At 40.9% G+C, this 22,692-nt stretch overlaps 1 protein-coding gene across 1 annotated transcript in view; it reads right to left on the reverse strand.

Annotated features, from left to right (window-relative positions):
* Window positions 1–587: 587 nt before the first annotated feature.
* The window catches only part of PIWIL2 (piwi like RNA-mediated gene silencing 2), a gene marked incomplete at its 3' end in the record, with an annotated part of 70,046 nt that continues 47,941 nt past the window's right edge, over window positions 588–22,692 (reverse strand). Inside the window, exons 20-22 of the mRNA XM_079772679.1 lie at window positions 2,595–2,848; window positions 1,770–1,877; window positions 588–744 (exon numbers count right to left, since the gene is read on the reverse strand). Of these exons, the coding sequence (XP_079628805.1) occupies window positions 588–744; window positions 1,770–1,877; window positions 2,595–2,848 (519 nt within the window). The remainder of the gene's footprint in view (window positions 745–1,769; window positions 1,878–2,594; window positions 2,849–22,692) is intronic.

Genomic DNA, 22,692 nt, shown 5'->3' on the forward strand with positions numbered 1-22,692 from the left:
CCAGCTAGTTTACTACATGTTTTTCACACTTGCTAGCAGTAGCAATATCTTGAAATACTTGGCCTCACAGGCCTTTTTATTACCTTTCCCAGTTGCCCAAATAAAGTAACTCTCTACTTTAAGGACCTGCAGTGACTTCACTCATTATCACTTCTGGTGCTAGAAAGGGAACTGCTTAGTAAGCAGAACGTCTAGGTGTAATTGCTACTTCTGCAGGTTTCTATAGCTCCTGATGGCTTTGCAGGCTTTTAAAGATTCCCCCATACTCACCCACTCCATCTACACAGTAGCAGTTATCACCCCAATTTGCTTTACAAAGGCAACATGGCAATTTCCAGCTGATACTTAGAATGGAACTTCCTTCTTGGTAATACCAGGTTTAAAATAGAGAAAACAGGAAAATCGCTTCTTGGCCTTTTGGCTAAGATCAAGTGTAGAAAAAACAGGAAAGAAGGTATCTTATTCTACTGGGTTGGCGAAAGGGAAAACATCAACACAAAAATCCCTTCAGTCTATGGATCCTACATGAGTCATAGCTGAGTTCTGAAGTCTAATTCCTCTAATCAGCTTATATCCTGGTTGTCCAGTCACAGGAAGAACAGGTTTTCACAGAGCTGGATGGCTGGTTCATGATGCAAAATTTGACCTGACAGGAAAGCTAGCTTGTGGGCATACTTGCAAGGAGCTGGAACTCTGATGGTACCAGGCCAATTCCAGTACATGTGGCACAGTTTGAAAGTCAACCTGCAGCCCAAGAAGAAAATATTATCCTTATTACTTTCCACCTTCATTCTGGGACGTGATTATGTGCTTAAGGGTGTATTCTTTCCAGCAAACTGTGGAATTAAGGAATAAATGATGTATCTTTAAAATTTTTTTTTTTACATGAGGCAACTTTTGGAAATCATTTTTTAACTGAATTTTTAAAATTGATTTTAGAGAAAGAGAAACATCTATTGTTCCATTATTTATGCATTCACTGGTTGATTCTTGTTATGTGCCCTGATCAAACTTGCAACCTTGTTGTTTTGGGATGATGTTCTAACCCAGTGGTCGGCAAACTCATTAGTCAACAGAGCCAAATATCAACAGTACAACGATTGAAATTTCTTTTGAGAGCCAAATTTTTTAAACTTAAACTTCTTCTAATGCCACTTCTTCAAAATAGACTCGCCCAGGCGGTGGTATTTTGTGGAAGAGCCACACTCAAGGGACCAAAGAGCTGCATGTGGCTCGAGAGCCGCAGTTTGCCAACCACGGTTCTAACCAACTGAGCTACCCAGCCAGGGCTGGGAATCATTATTTTAAGTGGAATTGTTTCTATTTCCACCATTTGTAAGTCAAGAGGACATGGATGAATTCCCTCATGTTAGGTGCCCCTGTTTTTATATCAAAACAAGAAAAACAAGGAGATTTCCCCCCGCCCCCTCAACAGGCTGCAGAAGAGTAAGTACTCCAGCAAAATATTTATATAATCTGAGCTTAAGGGTTTGGGATATCAATTAGCTGCATCTCATTAATCATCAAAGAGCAGTTTTAAAAGACATAAATGCCTCAGACTGCTTAGGGGTGAAGCCTGGGCATCAGTATTTTTTAATCTCTCCAAGTAAATTTAATGAACAATAGGATTACCAACCACTCCTCAAAAAGTTACCATTATCATGAAAGACATAAAGAAACTCAAGGGGTAAATATTATTGGGGTTGGACAGTGACTTTACCTTAGCTAGCCAGTCATAGTGAGAAAGAGTAAGTTACTGGTCAGCTCACCTCTGCATATGATCGGGGCTCAGGTTTGCAGTGTTGAGAACACACACATAATGTGTAGGAATGCCACAACCCTGACGGACATGATGGGCAAGAAGGTAGAAGTCCACCCTAGTAAGGAAAAAAATCAAAGGAATGATATGGTTGGATTTGACCAAATAGAGATAAAAAAGATCTTGGGTGATCATTTTAGCTCCCTCACCTAAGGCACAGAGAGGTCAAATAACTGGCTGAAGGACACACAGGGACCAAACCATAGTTAGAAATTGGGTTTCCCAACTCAATAGGCTATTCAAGAATCGTGGTAGAAACTAACACTCGGTGTGCAGAACATTTAGCATGCATGATCTTTTTTTAAAAAATAAAAATCTTTTTGTCGAAAATATTACATACTGGTATGTCCCCCTTTTTCCCAAAGCATACATGATCTTAAGAAAATAATTTATGTTCTACAGTTTACACCTAAGAGGTAAAAACTTTATTGTTGGTTTGGTTTTTTTTCTAATAGTTTTTTCTAATTACAATTTACATTCAATATTATTTTGTATTAGTTTCAGATGTGCAGCATAGTAGTTAGTCATATACTTTACAAAGTGTTCCCCCTGATATTTCCAGTATTCACCTGGCCCCATACATAGTTACTATACTATTATTGACTACATTTCCTATGCTGTACTTTACATCCCCATTAAATCTTTATTTTTTTAATAGTAAAATCTCTGAGGATTCCATTCCACATCTCCCCCGGCAACCTACCCATTCAATACCCAGGGAATGGATAACTTCTGCAATATATTCTTGCCGAAATGTCATGTTTTGTCCACTTACCACTCACAGCCTGTGATTGTATGATCTACCACAGTCCCAGGGGAGGGAGTTGCAAAGTGCTCGGTAGCAGCCAGGTACAGATTGGTGCTGATTTTCTTCTGAACTACAAATACCACCATCTTGGGCTGATAATTCTCAAAAGCCTCAAAACACTTCTGCAGCTGAGGAATCTCATAATTGGCAACTGTCTTTAGCTGGCCGTCAGACACTCCATCCCGGTACACCACAATCTTCTCTGGGAGACAGTGGTTCACCTGAAATGACACCTACTGAGATGAGAGTGGAGCCCCGAGACTAATGACCAGGCAGAGAGAGGCTTGCTCAGTGCACAGCTGGAGACGCAGCAGTCATTTCTACCCTTCCACTGGGTAGTAAACAGGTCTGGTACAGCAAAGGCATTACAAAATACAAACACAAAATAAGCACACATGCATATGGCTCATTTGAGTGTGAATAAAATTAGAAGGAAGGAAGGAAAATTTGGGGCTGAGTCAATCTCCTACTACACTAATTACTGTTTAGGCTAAGAATAAGGTGAGCTGTTAGAAAAATTCTAACATAGACCACATATCCCACAGATCACCATCCTCACATTTTTATGTACCAGCAACATCCAAAGTTGCTAACAAGCGAAAGGGTCCTTTGCAAAATATCACCCTACAATCAGTTATAATGTGAAACATTTTTACTATAACTAAGTAATTGGCAAACAGTCATGGTAAATTGTCCATGGATCCAAATAAAATTAAATGCTGGCTTAAACCAGTTTGAAGAATTTTTTTTTTCCATTTAGAGAATATAATTATGTTCTAGTCATGTCTGACTTCAACAGTTCAAGAGAACAGGCTGTTCCATTTTAAACTAGGAGTTCTCTGAGAAGTACTTTAGTTTAATTCAGTTATTAAGTGACAGTTTAATTCTGAGTGTGGTTCATTCTAGGATTTTGTTCACAATTCCCATCAAAAAGCTAAATTATCATCCTGCAGGCGTGGCTCAGTGGTTGAGCATCGACCTATGAACCAGGAGGTCACGGTTGGATTCCCCATCAGGGCACAGGCCCGGGTTGTGGGCTCAGTCCCCAGTGTGCGGAGTGCAGGAGGCAGCCAATCAATGAGTCTCTCTCATCACTAATGTTTTTCTCTCTCCCTCTTCCTTTCTCTCTGAAGTCAATAAAAACATACTTAAAAATAAACAAACAAACGAAAAACCTAAATTACCACTGAATTAAATAGGTACATACTATACATTCTTTATAGGTTACTCTACATGAAAATTTACATTTAATTTCAATGATCCCCTTTAAACATTAATAATCACCTAGAATCTGGTTAGAGCCTAAATTCAGATTTCAAACATTTTATGAATGTTCTTTTTTCCTGAGCCACCGCAAGTTCTACATTTACAAACATGTAATTCATCTTCGCATTCCAAGATTGGAAGTACTGCCCCAGTCTGTAGCACTTTTGTGTGTGTGTGTGCCGCTTTTGGCCATTTAGCATCTAGTCCACCTTTTGGGGGAAGAGATTTAGTTTCCTCCTGCCTCCAATATGACAGTCTGGTGGGACTATTAATCAAGGTGCCTTCCCCTAATCAAATCCAGGCTTCTAGCACTATTGACAAGTAGGACTGGCTAATTCTTTGTTATTGGGGGCTGATAATATAAGATACTTAGCAGATTGATACTTAGCAGATGCCAGGAGCAATCTCCCCAGTTATAACCCAAAATGTCACTGCACTAACCAAAGGACACAGAGGATTCAAACCATGCCAACAGAACACTCCTCCCTTGCTCTGAGTCTTGAGTAGAGACTGAAAATCACTTGCTCCCTCCATGGCAATACCTCTTCAGGTCCCTGTTTCTGGAACTCTAGAAGCTACCCTGGCTCCTGTCTATTTCCCAACGTGATGCTCAACCTTCTCACCAGTCCTCGGAGACTCCCCATGATCTTACCAATTACGTGAAAGTTAGCAAATTTCTGTGACTTCCCAAAAACCCCTGAGACACTGTGTTAATAGGTGAGTATCACAGGCACTTACTAGTAGATCTGGAAGAAGCCCTCATGTCACAGATGAGGAGACAGACAGGGAGTACACTGGATCTGAGGCCAGGTGACTTGGGACTGAGTCTGACTCTACTGCTGTTCAGCTATGAGTTTCCTTAGTTGAAAAAATGGATATAAATGACTACCTTTTTCTTGGGGTTGTTAAAAGAAATAAAATAAAATAATAAATGTAATAATAAACAACATAAACTGATGAAAATAAACAGATCCAGAGACAGAGAAGCATCGATCAGACCATTAAACTTCAGAGGGAAGACAGGGGAGGGTGGGGGGGAGGGAGAGCGATCAACCAAAGGACTTGTATGCATGCATATAAGCATAACCAATGGACACAGACACTAGGGGGGTGAGGGCATGAGTGGGGGTGGGGGTTGGGGAAGCAATGGGGGGATAAGGACACATATGTAATATCTTAATCAATACAGAAAAAAATTAAAATTAAAATTAAAAATTAAAAAAAAGAAAGACAGGTTCCAGAAAAAAAATATATATATATACAGGGTGGGGCAAAAGCAGGTTTACAGTCGTTCATATGGAAAATAATACAATAATTAATAAATAATAACACAACAATAAACTGTTTCACATACTCACAACCTACTTTTGCCCCACCCTGCATATGTATGTATCTTAAAAGCTATACACAAAAGTTGAGAATGATCTACATCAAGGAAATACAGATATTATGAAGTACAGAAAAGGGACAAAACAAGATCAGTGGAGTGAAAAATAGAATCAAATTCATTTGAAGTATTCACAGATATTACCTCTTTCTTTAAAATTTGCTAACCAACCACTGAATGTGATTCACTATACTTTGCCCTATGTAAGCTTACAGTAGAAGTGAAAGACATGATTCCTGCTATCAAGGAGCTTAAAAACCTAACAATAGTCAATAATGGTAAGTGTTCCAGGTCATCTGGTCTATTCTTCTCACTTCATAAATGATAATAAAACTATGTTCTAAGGAGGGGTCAGGATATACGACAAATCACAATATTAACACATAAATATTAAATGTACTGTATATTAAACCAGTGCATAAAGCAATAAATTAATGATTCCTTGAAAGCAGGACTATGCTTGCTTGGCTTGGTATCCCTAGCTCTGAATACAATGGCAAAGGTCAAGCAGAAAGTAAGTATCTGCTGAAAATCTGAGATACCCTTTCCTTTTATGGGTGTCTCAATTTGTTCATAGAACACACCTAATGCCCACTAGTTATGCGCCATTGTTTCTAGTCTCATAAAATTAGAAAATTACTTTGAGACCATCAAATATTCATGGAACTCAAATTAGAACCAGGAGACAGACATATAAAGCAAATGCTCTCAATACATTATCATAAATGAGGATAAGCAAAATGTTGTGAGAACAGAGAAGTATAAGACAGTTATTCTCTGGAGGGAGAAGTGAACATTATGCCTCAGGAAAAGGCATGATGAAAGAATTAGCAGATAATTCAGTCAGCAAAGAAGGGTAAAAGGATCCAGGTAGAGCATGAGCAAAGGCCTAGATTGTGGCTGGACCAGGGTTAAGTAAATGACTGAAGATTACTCTGGCAAGGACCTACAAAAACAGATTGAAGAGGATTAAGAATCAATATTAGGAGGTTATTTTCAGTTCAGGATATAAAAAAATACAGAAAACCTCCATTCCCATGATAACACCACAAAATAGTATAAAAATCACACACATATGTGGAACTATCAAAGACCAGCAGATACAGAAAGCCTTGATAAACTGATGTCCAGAGAGGGGAGTCTTCACAGGTGAGTAGTGATGTTCCGAAGCTTTCAAGGAACAAATGCCAGGAGTGAGTGTGGGCAGCAGGAAGTGGAGGTCTGAGGTCTGAGAAGTTTACCAGGGCAACAATAGGTCAGACAGACAGAATTCTGGGGAGATAGCTGAGTAGGAAGCACTAGGAATCTGTCTCCCCACCTAGATAACAACTACACTGGCATAATCTAGAACTCTGGAGTCTGCTGAAGGCTTGCAACTTACAAGGGAAAACTTGGAGGTAAATTACAGTTAATACCAGCAATTAGCACAGTAACAGCTCCCCATACCCTGCTCTCAGACCCTAACAAATATTGGGATCTGTGCTGATTGTCGATTGCTGCTTTTGAATGCAGACAGAGGCTGTTGGCCATTGTCACTGCACTTCCCGGTCCAGGCGAAGTGATTATATCAGGGGATTTAACAGGCAAATGCCATTCCTTCCTGCCCCCAGTCATTTTTGTCCTTTTCCTCTATTAGGAGTCAGACAATAAAGACTAAGATATTAAAAAACGACTGCATCGCCCAGCCGGTATGGCTCAGTGGTTGAGTGTCGACCTATGAACCAAGAGGTCACGGTTGGATTCTTGGTTAGGTCGCATGCCTGTGAGCTCCATCCCCTGTAAGGGGCATGCAGGAGGCAGCCAATGGATGTTTCTCTCTCATCGATGTTTCTATCTCTCCTTCCTTCCTCTCTTTGAAATCAATTTAAATATATATATCTTTAAAAACTACATCTATAGGGGAAACCTAGAAAGTTACCCCATGCTGAAGGCTCAGAAAAGACCTTAAATTTACACTGCTGGTTGAGCCACAGCATAGACACATCCTTCAATCAAAAAACAATAACAGCCCTAACTAGTTTAGCTCAGTGGATAGAGCGTCGGCCTTCGGACTGAAGGGTCCCAGGTTCGATTCCAGTCAAGGGCATGCATGTACCTTGGTTGCGGGCATGTCCCCGGTGGAGGGTGTGCAGGAGGCAGCTGATCGATGTTTCTCTCTCATCGATGTTTCTTTTTTTTTTTTTTTTTTAATATATTTTATTGATTTTTTACAGAGAGGAAGAGAGAGAGGGATAGAGAGTTAGAAACATCGATGAGAGAGAAACATCGATCAGCTGCCTCTTGCACTCCCCCTACTGGGGATGTGCCCGCAACCAAGGTACATGCCCTTGACCGGAATCGAACCTGGGACCCTTCAGTCCGCAGGTCGACGCTCTATCCACTGAGCCAAACCGGTTTCGGCCTCTCATCGATGTTTCTAACTCTCTATCTCTCTCCCTTCCTCTCTGTAAAAAGTCAATTAAAATATATATATAAAAAACAGTAACAAAAAAACAAAAGAGCAAACCCTGGGAAAAGGGGAGAATCTGATTTCCAGAGTAATTGCATTAAATGTCATTTTCAATAAAAAATCACAAGGCACACACAAAAATAACAGGAAAGTATGGCCCATGCAGAGGAAAAATTAAATAAACAGAAACTGTTACTGAAAAAGATCTGATGGCAGATATATTAGCCAAAGACTTTAAAACAACCATCTTGAAAATGCTTAAAGAACTAAAAGAAGGAGAACATAAAAAAACAATGTATGAAAAAATGGAACTATCAATAAGGAGAAACTAAAAAGTAACCAAAAAGAAATTCTGGAGCTGTAAAGTACATTAACTGAAAAAAACAAAATTCACTAGACATCCCTGGCCAGGTGGTTCAGTTGGTTGGAGTGTCCAGTCCAGGCACATACCTAGGTTATGGGGTTGATTTCCAGTCAGACCACATATGGGAGGCCACCGATAGATGTTTCTCTCTCACTTTCATGTCTCTCTCTCTCTCTCTTCCTTCCTCTCTAAACATATCCTTGAGTGAGGATCAAAAAATATTTCACTACACAAATTCAAAGGCCAATTTGAGCAGGCAGAAGAAAGAATTAGTGAACTTGTAGATAGGACAATGGAAATTATTAATTCTGAGGAACAGAAAGAAAAAAGATTGAAGAAAAGGGAGTCTAAGAGACCTATGGAATAACAGCCAGCAAACATCTGCATCATGGGAGACCAGAAGGAGAAGAAAGAGGCAGAGAGGATATTTGAAGAAATAATGGCTGACAACTTCCCAAATTTGGTGAAAGACAGTATTCAAGAAGCTTAACAAACTCTAAGTAATGTGAATTTATTGAAACCCATCCCAAGATACACTATAATCTAATTTTCAAAAGCCACAAACAAAGGATCTTGAAAGCAGCAAGAGAGAAGCAAATCATCACATCAAGGGATCCTTGGTAAGATTATCAGCAGACAGCTCATCAGAAACTTTGGAGGCCAGAAGGTAGTTTACTGATACATCCAAAGTGCTAAAGAAAAAAACTCAAAAATTTTATCTGGCAAAACATTCTGTCAAAAGTGAGGAAGAAATTTAAGACATTTCCAGGTAAACAAAAGCTGAGGAAGTTTATCATCAATGGACATGCCCTAAAAGGATGAAATGAAAGAATGCTAGATAGTAACACGAAGCCATGCAGAGAAAAAGATCTCAATAAGGAGAAATGCATGAGCTATTACAAAATCAGTACTATTGCCCTGGCCGGTATGGCTCAGTTGGTTGGAGCATCATCATTTACACAAAAAGGTGGTGGGTTTGATGCTTCTCTCTCACATCGATTCTCTCCCCGACACACACTTTTTCTAAAAGTCAATTAAAAATAAGCAAAATAAAATAAGTACATTGTAACAATGGTTTGCAATTGTACCTTTTGTTTTCTACATGATTTAAAAGACTGCATATTTAAAGAAAAAAACTATTAGTCTAAAAGCTAGCATGTTACTGTAATTTTGACTTATAATTATAAATCTTATTTTTTTATATATATAACTTAAGAGACAAATGCATTTAAAAGAATTTAGTTTATGCATTGGGACACATAATATATAAAAATGTAATTTTGTGTCCTGGTCAGGTCACTCAGTTGATTGGAGATTCAACCCGTACACCAAAAGGATGCAGAGTCGATTCTTATTTAGGCACATGCCTAGGTTGCGAGTTCAATCCCTGGTCAGGGCACGTCCAACCATGTTGTTGCAAATGGCAAGATACCATTCTTTTTTATGGCTAAATAATTCTATTGTGTGTGTGAATTTTCTTTATCTATTTATCCATCAATGGGAACTTAGGTTGTTTCTATATCTTGGTTATTATAAATAATGCTATAATGAATATGGAGGTACATATATCTTTTTGAGTTAGCGCTTTCTTTTTCTTTGTATAAATATTGAGAAGTGGAATTGGATCATGGTAGTTCTATTTTTAATTTTTTGAGGAACATCCATACTGTTTTCCATAGTGGCTGTGTCATTTACATTCTTACTAACAGTGCACAAGGGTTCATTTGTTATTTCTCCTATTGTTATTTTAAAAGAAATTTAAAAACATTAAAAGTTTTGTTTTGCCCTGGGTAGCTCAGTTGGTTTGAATGTTGTCCCAATATGCCAAGTTGTGCGTTTGACCACCAGTCAGGGCACATATAAGAATCAGCTAATGAGTACATAAAATAAATGGAACAACAAATACGGTTTATAGCAAATCAATAAAAAAATTTTAATTTTGTTTTAACTTCTGATATGGTAATTATTGATAGATTTATACAATATAACCGAAAACTCAAATAACATTAAAGAATGCAAAGGGCTCCTTAGGTTATAAAATTTAAGAACTGCTAGACTAGAGATATAAATCTAAATACAGATGTTAAAGCCATAAATGAGCTTAAGCCTATGAGGTTTCAGGTGGTATAGCAGAAATTCTGAGAAACCCTGCAACCTAGGACAACTGGAAAAGCTGGACAAAACACATAAATATCTAGGTAAAGATTTTAGATTGGGCAGCCTGAAAGGAAGAATGGGAGTCTAGGGAAATAAACTAGGCTTTTAAGTCTTTTTCCTTTGGCATCTGATTTTGCTAACTCCATAAAGTTACCTAAAAGACTTGGAGGTTCAGAAATGCTTTTTAAAAATTGAGATATAGTTTGCTAAACCATCAGTATAAAATTCAAACATTTCTACATTAGAGAATTTTGCAAACATCACCACAATCTAATTTTAGAACATATTCATCCAAAAAGGTAATCTCATACCCATTAGCAGTCATTTCCTATTGCCCCCAACCCCAACTTCTGGAATATATTAATGTATTTTCTGTTTCTTTGAATTGGATATTCTAGACAAAAAGAATCATATGTCATCTTTTGTGACTAAATAATTTCACTTAGAATGTTTCCACAGTTCATCCATGTTGTAGCATGTAGTCCTTCCTTGGTCTCATCAAATAATATTCTATTGCAGGATATATCACCTTTTGTTTGTCCATTAATCAGTTCACCAACATTTGGATTGTTTCTATTTTGGCTATTCATAATACTGGTATAAACATTTGTATGAAATTTTTTTGTGTGGACATATGTTTTCATTTCTTTGGGGTATATACCTGGGAGTAGATGGCCGGGTCATATGGTAATTCCATGTTTAACATGTGAGGAACTGCCAGATTGTTTTCCAAAGTACCTTCAGCATTTTCCATTCCCATCAGCAATGTATGAGGTTTCCAATTTCTCTACATCCCTGATAACACTTCTACCTGTCTTTTTTTATGTTTTGAATTTATTTATTATCCTATATAATAAAAGCCTAATATGCAAATCTACCGAACGGTGGAACGACCTGTGGAACCGGTCACTATGACACGCACTGACCACCAGGGGACAGATGCTCAACACAGGCAAGTGGGCGGCACTAGGCCAGCCAAGGCGGGTGCCAGCAGAGGCGGGGGTGGGGGGGGTCACCCCACAGATCGGCCCTGATCGCCTGCCAGGCCTAGGGACCCTACCATGCACGAATTTCTTGCACCGGGCCTCTAGTTTTAAATAATTCTTTATTCTTTAAAGTATTTACATATGTCCCCCTTTTCCCCCTATTGACCCCTTCCAGCCTGCCCCCACACTCCACCCCAGACCTTAACCACCCTATTGTCTGTGTCCATGGGTGATCATATACGGATATATGGTCTTTGGTTGATTACCTCCCACCCACCCACCCATCCTCCCCCACCTTCCCTCCGAGATTCTGCTCTCTGTCCCATTCTTCCATGTCTTTGGATCTACTCCATTCAACAGTTTATTTTATTACTTAGATTCCACATGAGTGAGATCATGTGATACTTGTCTTTCTCCAACTGATTTATTTCACTTAGCATGATACTTTCCAGGTCCCTCCATGCTCTCTCAAAGGGTAAGAGATTTTTTTTTTACTGCTGCATAGTATTCCATGGTATAAATGTGCCACAGCTTTTGTCTTTTAAATATATTTTTACTAGAGGCCCTTTTCAAATTCATGTGCTGAGATCCCTCAGCAGGCCTGCACCCTCTCCAATCTGGGACATCCCTCTCACAATCCAGGACTGCTGGCTCCCAACTGCTCTCCTGCCTGCCTGCCTGCCTGATTGCCCCTAACTGCTTCTGCCTGCCAGCCTGTTCACCCTCTAACCACTCCCCTGCAAGCCTGATCAATGCCTAACTGCTCCCCTGCCTGCTCGATTGCCCCCAACTGCCCTCCCCTGCCAGCCTGGTTGCCCCCAACTGTCCTCCCCTGAAGGCCTGGTTCCCCCCAACTATCTTTCCCTGCAGGCCTGGCCCCCCCTCAACTGCCCTCCCCTGCCTGCCTGGTTGCCCTAACTGCCCTCCCCTGCAAGCCTGGTCCTCCCCAAGTGCCCTTCCTCCTCTGCAGGCCCACTCGCCCCCAACTGCCCTTCCCTGCCAGCAGTCTTGTGGTGGCCATCTTTGACCACATGGGGCGGCCATCTTTGACCACATAGGGGTGGCCATCTTGTGCGAGGGTCAGTTTTCATATTGCCTCTTTATTATATAGGACTAGAGGCCCGGTGCACGAAATTCGTGCACGGAGGGGGGATTTCCTCAACTCAGCCTGCACCCTTTTCCAATTGGGGACCCCTTGCGGGATGTCCGACTGCCGTTTTAGGCCTAATCCCAGGGATCGGGCCTAAACCGGCAGTCAGACATCCCTCTCACAATCTGGGACCACTGGCTCCTAACTGTTCACCTGCCTGCCTGCCTGATTGCCCCTAACTGCTTCTGCCTGCCAACCTGATCACCCCTAACTGCCCTCCTCTGCTGGCCAATTTGTTTTTTTTGTTGTTGTTGTTTTGTGTTTTTTTTTAAATATATTTTATTGATTTTTCACAGAGAGGAAGAGAGAGGGATAGAGAGCTAGAAACATCGATGAGAGAGAGACATCGACCAGCTGCCTCCTGCATACCCCCCAACGGGGGATGTGCCCACAACCAATGTACATGCCCTTGACCGGAATCAAACCTGGGACCTTCCAGTCCGCAGACCGACGCTCTATCCACTGAGCCAAACCGGTTTCGGTGCCAATTTGGTTTTGATTGGTCCGTTTCTATGTCAGCATCAAAAGCTTCACCTCCTAGGCAGACATTGGCTAACCACAGCACCCAGATTTGGTTCTCATTGGTTGGTTTCAATGCCAGTGTCAAAAGCTCCACCTCCTAGATAGCCATTGGCTCCCCACAGCACCCACCTTTGGTTCTCATTGGTCAGTTCCTATGCCAGTCAGCGTCAAAAGCTCCGCCTCCTAGACAGCCATTGGCTCCCCATAGCACCCACCTTTGGCTCTGATTGGTGGGTTCCTATGCCAGTCAGCGTCAAAAGCTCCGCCTCCTAGGCAGCCATTTGTTCCCCACAGCACGCACCTTTGGTTCTGATTGGTTGGTTCCTATGCCAGTCAGCATCTCCAGACCTATCTCTGGGCCTGATCAAAGAGGCAGGGCTTAACAGCAGCCCCCTCCGAGGCGGGAAGAGAAAGAAAAGCCTGGCTGCTAGGGAAGATCAGAAAGAAAGAGGGAGAGAAAGAGAGAGGTAAGTACACTCATCAACAGCTTCCACTGAGGCTGCAGATTAGACCCTGACTCACTTTCTGGGTCTTAGCCACCTGGGCAGTCAGTGCTGGGTTGACAGGCTGCAGCTGGGCAACCCAGTGCTGACTTCCAGATGGTCTGCATTTGGTCGCAGGCTCGGCCCCTTCCCAAGCCCCAGGCTTTAGGCTTGGGAAGCGCCCCCCTCCCCCCCCCTGCCCTGCCCCTCCAATCGCAGGCTCGGCCCCTTTCTCTGATGGCCAACTGAGAGTGACCTGGGTGCCGAGGAGGTTCCCGGGACCCAGGTATGTATGCAAATTAACCTCCATCTTTGTTGGGTTGATTTGCATACTCACTCTGATTGGCTGTGGGCATAGCAAAGGTACGGTCAATTTACATGTTTCTCTATTATTAGGTAAGATTGATATCAGAGAGGAAGAGAGAGGGAGAGAGAGAAATAACAATGACAGAAAAACATTGACTGGCTGCCTGCTGCACACCCTGCACTGGGGATTGAGCCCGCAATCCAGGCATATGTCCTGACCAGGAATTGAAATGTGACCTCCTGGTTCATAAGTCAATGCTCAACTACTGAGCAATGCTGGTTGGGAGTGTACCATAGCTTTTTTACCCACTCATCTACTGATGGGCACTTGGGCTATTTCCAGATCTTAGCTATGTGCTATAACCATAGGAATGCATACATTCTTTCTGATTGGTGTTTAGGGTTTCTTAGGATATATTCCTAGAAGTGGGACACTGAGTCAAATGGCAGTTCCATATTTAATTTTTTGAGGAAACTCCATACTGTTTTCCATAATGGCTGCACCAGTCTGAATTCCCACCAGCAGTGTACTAGGGTTCCCTTTTCTCCACATCCTCACCAAGACTTGTCATTTGTTGATTTGTTGATAGTAGCCATTCTGACAGGTGTGAGGTGATACCTCATTGTCATTTTAATTTGCATCTCTCTGATGATCAGTGACTTTGAGCATTTTTTCGTATGTCTCTTGGCCATCTATTTGTCGGCTTTGGAGAAGTGTCTATTTAGGTCCTTTGCCCATATTTTAATTGGCTTGTTTGTCTTCCTTCTGTTAAGTTGCATGAGTTCCTTGTATATTTTGGATATTAACCCTTTATCAGATATATCATTGCTAAATATGTTCTCCCATGCAGTGGGCTCCCATTTCATTTTGTTGATGGTTTCTTTTGCTGTGTAGAAGCTTTTTAGTTTGATGTGGTCCAGTTTGTTTATTTTCTCCTTAGTTTCCTTTGCCATAGGAGATACATCCATAAACATATTGCTATTAGAGATGTCTGAGATTTTGCTGTCTATGGTTTCTTCTAGGATTTTTATGATTTCCTGACTTATATTTAGTTATTTTATCCGTTTTGAGTTAATTCTTGTGTATGGTGTAAGTTGGTGGTCTATTTTCTTTCTTTCTTTTTTTTTTTTGTGCATGTATCTGCGAGTTTTCCCAACACCATTTATTTAAGAGACTCTCTTGACTCCATTGTATACCCTTGACTCCTTTGTCAAATATTAGTTGAGCGTAATGACTTGGGTTGATTTCTGGGTTCTCTGTTTTATTCCACTGACCTATATGCCTGTTCTTGTGCCAGTACCATGCTGTTTTGATTACAATGGCTTTGTAGTATAATTTGAAATCTGGTATTGTGATTCCTCCAACTTTGTTTTTCTTAAGATTGCTGCAGCTACTCAGGGTCTTTATTGATTCCATATATATTTTTGGAGTATTTGTTCTAGATCTGTGAAATATGCTGTTGTTATTTTAATAGGGATTGCATTGAATCTGTAGACTGCTTTGGGTAGTATAACATTTTAATTATGTTGATTCTACCAATCCACTTGTTTATATCTTCTCAACATCCTAAAGTTTTCCAAGTACAGATCTTTTGCCTCCTTATTTTTCATTCCTAAGTATCTTAATTTTTTGCTGCAATGGTAAATGGGATTGTTTGATTAGTTTCTCTTTCTGATAATTCATTATTGGAGTATAAAAAAAGATCGATTTTTGGGTGTTGATTTTGTATCCTGCAACATTGCCAAATTAATTAATTAAATCTAGTTGTGTGGTGGAGACTTTATGGTTTTCTATGTACAATATCATGTCATTTACAAATAACAAGAGTTTTACTTCCTCCTTTTCAATTTGGACGCCTGTTATTTCTTTTTCTTGTCTGATCGCTGTGGCTAGGATTTCCAGTACTATGTTGAATAAGAGTGGTGAAAGCAGACATCCCTGTCTTGTTCCTGTTCTCAGAGGAAATGGTTTTAGTTTTTGCCCAATGAGTATGATGTTGGCTGTAGGTTTCATATGGCCTTTATCATGTTGAGATATGCTCCCTCTATTCCCACTTTGCTGAGAGTTTTTATCAGAAATGGGTATTGGATTTTGTAAAATGCTTTTTCTGCATCTATTATGATGATCATGTGATTTTTGTCTTTCAATTTGTTTATGTACTGTATCACATTTATTGACTTATGAATACTGTACCAGCCTTATATCCCTGGAATAAATGTCACTTGGTCATGGTATATAATATTTTTTTCTAATAAATTTTTATTGTTCAGATTATTAGAGTTGTTCCTCCTTTCCCCCCCCCATAGCTCCCCCCTACTGGTTCCTACCCCACCCTTTGCCCATACCCAATCCCCCACTGTCCTCATCCATAGGTGTACAATTTTTGTCCAGTCTCTTCCCACACCCCCCACACACCTTTCCACCTGAGAATTGACAGTCCACTCCCTTTCTGTGCCCCTGATCCTATTATATTCACCAGTTTATTCTGTTTATCAGACTTTTTCTTCACTTGATTTTTAGAGTCACTTGTTGATAGATATGTATTTGTTGTCCCTTTGTTGTTCATAATTTTATCTTTACTTTTTTCTTCTTCCTCTTCTTAAAGAATACCCTTCAGCATTTCATATAATACTGGTTTGGTGGTGATGAATTCCTTTAGCTTTTTCTTATCTGTGAAGCTCTTTATCTGACATTCAATTCTAAATGACAGCTTTGCTGGGTAGAGTAATCTTGGTTGTAGGTTGTTGCTAATCATCACTTTGAATATTTCTTGCCACTCCCTTCTGGCCTGCATACTTTCTGTTGAGAAGTCAGCTGACAGTTGTATGGGTATTCCCTTGTAGGTAACTAACTGCTTTTCTCTTGCTGCTTTTAATATTCTCTCTTTGTCTTTTGCCCTTGGCATTTTAATTATGATGTGTCTTGGTGTGGTCCTCTTTGGATTCATTTTGTTTGGGGTTCTCTGCACTTCCTGGACTTATAAGTCTACTTCTTTCACCAGGTAGGGGAAGTTTTCTGTAATTATTTCTTCAAATAGGTTTTCAATATCTTGCTCTCTCTCTTCTGGCACCCCCATAATTCTGATGTTGGTATGCTTGAAGTTGTCCCAGTGGCTCCTTATACTACCTTCATATTTTTTGGATTCCTTTTTTTTTTCCAGTTGGGTGTTTTTTGCTTCTTCGTATTTCAAATCTTTGACTTGATTCTTGGGATCCTCTAGTCTACTGTTGGATCTCTGTATATTATTCTTTATTTCAGTCAGTGTATGCTTAATTTCTAGTTGGTCCTTTTTCATATCCTCGAGGGTCTCACTAAATATATCAGCGGTTTCTAGAAGATTCTTGAGTAACGTTATAACTGTGGTTTTGAACTCTCTATCCAGTCGTTTGATTTCCTCCATTTCTTTCATTTGTGACCTGTTTCTTTGTCTCCGCATTTTGGCCTGTGTTGATAGGGTGGTTTTGTGTGCTACGTGTCCTATAGGGCCCTGTGGCTCAGCCTTCCTAATTACCTGAGGTGGACATTCTTGGTGCAGCCCTTTGTGGGCTGTATGCAGTCTTGTAGTTAAGCCTTGATTGTTGTTGGTATCACTGGGAGGAACTGACCTCCAGGCCAACTGGCTGTGAGGATCAGTTTTGTCTATGATGGGAGAACTTCTGTGTTGGAGATACCCTTATGGGGCAAGACTTGCTTTAGTGGGGCTTTAGCGCTCACTGAATCTGCCCCGTGTGGATCTTATGGATCTGAAGAGTTGTAGTCTGAATGGTTGCTCTCTGACCACTGGGTACACTGGCTCTTGGTTCTCCAAAGAGAGAGGTCACCCAGCAGGAGCTACAGAGAGATCTGCAGGTTCCTTCTCTTTGTTTGGGTTTGGAGGTGCTCAGAAAAGGCCCAGCTGTGAAGCAATGCAAGCTGTTGTCAAGCTTTGGGTCTTCTTTTGGAGGCTCTGGGACATTTTGACCCAGCTGCAGTATGTTAGGTTTCAGATTGTAAAGGGCCAGGCCATTCATATGCAAAAGTCTCTGTGCACAGCTTGGGTAGGGTTGTAAATTGGGTGGGGCGGGGTCTCAGGGAATCACCAGGGTGGAGCAAACAGCAATGGCTGACTGTCAGCCCTGCCTGGAAGAGGTCCTGTGTCTCTGTGTCCCACGGCACTGTGCAGGAACAATGATCGCTGCAAGCACCTCTGAGCGAAAGTCGCCTTCAAGTTCCGTCCGATGCCAGACAGTCCAGTTTCTCCCCATTTGAGTCTGGGTCCCTAAGAGTCTTGCCTGGAACTGGAGTTCAGAGCAGTAGGGAGCTTGTATCTCCCTCCCAATTAAAAAAGACAACAGCATACTCAGTTGCCAGCCCTTTCTACGCGTCCCTCCGTATCTCTGCACTTCACTTCTGCACCTCCGCCCCTCCTCAGAGTCTCTAGTGTGCTTTTCTCTTTCCTTCTAGTTGTATCATTTCCACTCAGCCAACCTTCCTGTGGTTTTGGATGATAACTATTTTGTCTTTTATTTGTAGTTTTTAAGTGGTTGTGCGAGGCAGCAAGTTCAGATTTTTACCTATGTCGCCATCTTGATTTCTCCTATATGATCTTTTTAATATATTGCTGGATGCAACTTGCTAATATTTTGTTGAGGATTTTAGCACCTATGTTCACCAGGGATATTGGCCTGTAATTCTCTTCCTTTGTAGTTCTTTATCTGGTTTTGGAATTAGGATAATGCTGGCCTCATTAAAAGAGCTCGGAAGTATTTTGTCCTCTTGGATTTTTCGAATAGTTTGAGGAGTACAGGTGTTAGTTCTTTGAATGTTTGATAAAACTCCCCTGTGAAGCCGTCTGGACAAGGGCTTTCATTTGCTGGGAGGTTTTTGTTTGTTTTGCTGTTTCTATTTCATCAGTTGTTATTGGCCTATTCAGGTTTTCTGATTCTTCCTGATTCAGTTTTGGGAGATTGTATTTTTCTAGGAATTTGTCTATTTCATCCACATTGTCCGGCTTGTTGGCATACAGTTGTTCCTAGTATTTTCTTACAATCCTTTGTATTTCTGTGGTGTTGTTACTTCTCCACTTTCATTTTTGATTGGTCTCCTCTCTCTTTTTAAATATGTTTTTTTTAAATTGATTTGAGAGAGAAAGAAATGGAGAGGGATAGAAATATTGATGAGAAACATTGATTGGCTGCCTCCTGCATGATTCCCTCTGGGGATCGGGCCCTCAAATCTGGGCATGTGCCCAGACCAGGAATTAAACTGGTGACCTCCTGTTCATGGGTTGATGCTCAACCACAGAGCCACACCAGCCAGGCTCTTTGTTTCTTGATAAGTCTGGCAAACAGTTCATCAATCTTGTTTATTCTTTCAAAGAACCAGCTCTTGGTTTCATTGATTTCTTGCATTGTTTTTTATTTTTATTTTATCCTCTATGTCATTTATTTCTGCCCTAATCTTTATGATTTCCTTCCTTCTACTTTGGGCTTTTCTTGTTCTCTTACTAGTTTTTTAAGTTGCAGAGTTAAATAGTTTATTGTAAAAATTTTTTTGAGGTATGCCAGTAGTGCTGTGAACTTAGCCCTCAAGACTGCTTTTGCTGTGTCTCAGAGATTTTGGGTTGTTGTGTGTTCATTTGTTTCCAGGAAGTTTTTCTTTCTTTCTAGATCTCATTGGTAACCAATTCCTTGTTTAATAATATGCTATTTAGCCTCTATGTGTTTGAATGTTTATACTGTAGTTGATTTCTAAATTCATTTCACTCTGATCTGAGAAGATGCTTGATATTATTTCAATCTTCTTGTACTTCTAGAGATTTGTTTTGTGTCCTAACATGTGGTCTATCTTTGTGAATGATTCATGTGCACTTGAGAAGAAGGTATATTCTGCAGGTTTAGAGTGAAAGGTTCTATAAATGTCAATTAAAGCCATCTGATTCAATGTGTCCTCTAGAATCACTGTTTTCTGGTTAAGGTTTTGTCTGAAAGATTATCCGGTAATGTCAGCGGGGTGTTAAAGTTCCCTACTATGACTGTATTGTTGTCAATCTCTCAAAGTTTTTTAAAAATATATTTTGGTGCTCCTATATTGGGTGCATATATGTTTACCAGGCAAATATCCTCTTGTTGGATTGATCCCTTTAGTATTACGTAGTGATCTTGTTTACTCTTGTGTTGGCCTTCATTTTTTTTTGACCAATTAAATTTATTTCAAGGTATAATTTTCCATATGATGCTGGTTGTCATTTCACTTCAGACTTACATCTCATAAAATTATGATAAAGTTCCTGTAAACACTTACTGGACTTTGAACTTTATTGGCAACTCTGATCTTTTTACTTTTCACCTTATTCAGAAATGTGAAGTCACCCTAGCTGGTTTGGCTCTGTGGAAAGAGCATTAGCCCATGGACCGAAGGGTCCTGGGTTCGATTCTGGTCAAGGGCTTATACCTCAGTTGCAGGCTTGATCCCTAGCCCTGGTCTAGGCATGTGCAGAAGGCAACCAAACTATGGGTCTCTCTCACATCTGTGTTTATCTGTGTCTCTCCCCCTCCCTTCCTCTCTTTGTAAAAATCATTGGAAATATATCCTCAGGTGAGAATTAAAGCAAAACAAAAGATATTATGGCCTTCATTTTGAAGTCTATTTTGTCAGATATGAATATTGCTACTCCAGCTTTTTTTTCTTTTCCATTTGCATGGAAAAAAATTTTCCATCCCTTCACTCTCATCCTGTATGCCTTTTGTTCTGAGTTGGGTCCCTTTTAGACAGTGTATACTAGTAGTTGGATTATGTTTTTGTATCTATTCAGCTACCCTATGTCCTTTTCAAAAATATATATTTTATTGATTTTTTACAGAGAGGAAGGGAGAGGGACAGAGAGTTGGAAACATCAATGAGGGAGAAACATCGATCAATTGCCTCCTGCACACCCCCTACTGGGGATGTGCCTGCAACCAAGGTACATGCCCTTGACTGGAATCAAACCCGGGACCCTTCAGTCCGCAGGCCGATGCTCTATCCACTGAGCCAAACTGATCAGGGCTACCCTATGTCTTTTGACTGTAGTATTTAATCCATTTACATTTAAGGTTATTGTTGATAGGCACTTATTTATTGCCATTTTAATTCTGTATGCCTAGGTTTCTCTATTTCTTCTTCTCATTACAACAATCCCTTCAGCACCCTAAATAATAAAGAGGTAATATGCAAATTGACCATCATGCCCTCACATCACAAGATGGCTGCCACAACGTCGTCACAAGATGGCCACCCCCACGTCACCACAAGGTGGCCACCCCATGTTGTCACAAGATGGCCACCCCCACATTGTCACAAGATGGCCGGCAGGGTAGGGCAGTTGAGGGCGACCACGCCTGCAGGAGAGGGCAGTTGGGGGCGATCGGGCCAGAAAGGGAGCCAGTTAGGTGTCAATCATGTTGGCAGTAGAGCAGTTAGGCGTCAATCAGGCCGGCAGGGGAGCAGTTAGGGGTGATCAGGCTGGCAGGCAGAAGTGGTTAGGGGCAATCAGGCAGGTAGGCAGGCAAGTGAGTTGTTAGAAGCCAGCAGTCCTGGATTGTGAGAGGGATGTCCGACTGCTGGTTTAGCCTGATCCCAACCGGCAGTCAGACATTCCCGAGGGGTTCCCAGATTGGAGAGGGTGCAGGCTGGGCTGAGGGACACCCCTCCCCCCAGTGCACAAATTTCGTGCACTGGGACTCTAGTTTCTTACAATGGTTTGGTGGTGATGTACTCCTTCAGCCTTTTTTTTCCCCAGGAAGCTTTTTATTTCACTGTCTATTCTGAATGATAGTCTTGCTGAATATAGTAATCTTGATTTCAGATCCTTGCTTTCCATTACCTTGAGTACTTCATGCCACTCCCTTCTGGCCTGTAGAGTTTCTGGTGAGAAATCAGGTGTCAGCCTTATGGGAGCTCCTTTGTAACTAACAGTTTGCTTTTCTCTTGCTGCCTTTAAGATTTCCTCTTTTGTCTTTAATTTTTGGAATTTTAATTATGATGTGTCTGGACATGGGCCTGTTGGGGTTCTTCTTGCTTGGAAGTTCTCTGTGCCTCCTGAACTTGTTTGAATTTTTCCTTTACCAGGTTAGGTAAGTTTTCTGCCATTATTTCTTCAAACACATTCTCTATCCCTTTCTCCCTTTCTGCGTCTTCTGGCTCACTTGCTATTCGAAGATTTTTATGTTTCACATTGTCCCACTGCTCTTTTAAGCTGTCCTCCTATGGTGTTTTTTAAAAAATTGATTTCAGAGAGGAATAGAGAGGGAGATAGAAACATCAATGATGAGAGAGAACCATTGATCAGCTACCTCCTGCATGCCCCCTATTGTTGATTGAGCCTGTGACCTGGGCATGTGCCCTGACTGGGAATGTAACCATGACCACCTAGTTCATAGGTTGATGCTCAGCCACTGAGCCACACCAGCTGGGCTCCTGCTTTTTCTTTTTGGTTCTCTGATTTTTTTCAACCCTGTCTTCTAATTCACTGATTTGATCCTCGGCTTCTCCTAATCTGCTGTGTATTCCTTCCATTGTGTTATTTATGCTATGTCATTCTTTGTTTTCACAGTTACTATATCTTTTCTCATGCTATTGAGCATCTATACCATCATTATTCTGAACTCTGTATCAGATATATTTATCTCCATTTCATTTAACTCTTCTTCTGAAGAATTCTCTTGTTCTTTCATTTGGGGGTTGTTTCTTTGTCTCCTCATTTTGGCTGCCTGTTTGGGGTTGCATCTATGTATTAGGTAGACCTGCTATTCCTCTCAATCTCTATTGCAGGACAGTGTTAAAGGCTGTTTCTGATTAATTAGATCAGGCAAAGACTAAAAAAGCCTCCAGAGATCGCCTCTGCTTACAGACTGATAATATTCCCTCTTGACTTGCCCTCAGGCAATTATCCACAGGTGTGGCTAGAGTTTTTTTTCAACAGGGTGGGGCAATTTCTTCTGCCTGGAGGCGAGTTGTTATTCTCAGTCTCTTAATC

The sequence above is a fragment of the Cnephaeus nilssonii genome (assembly GCF_951640355.1).
Source record: "Cnephaeus nilssonii genome assembly, chromosome: 5".
Lineage (NCBI taxonomy): Eukaryota > Metazoa > Chordata > Mammalia > Chiroptera > Vespertilionidae > Cnephaeus > Cnephaeus nilssonii.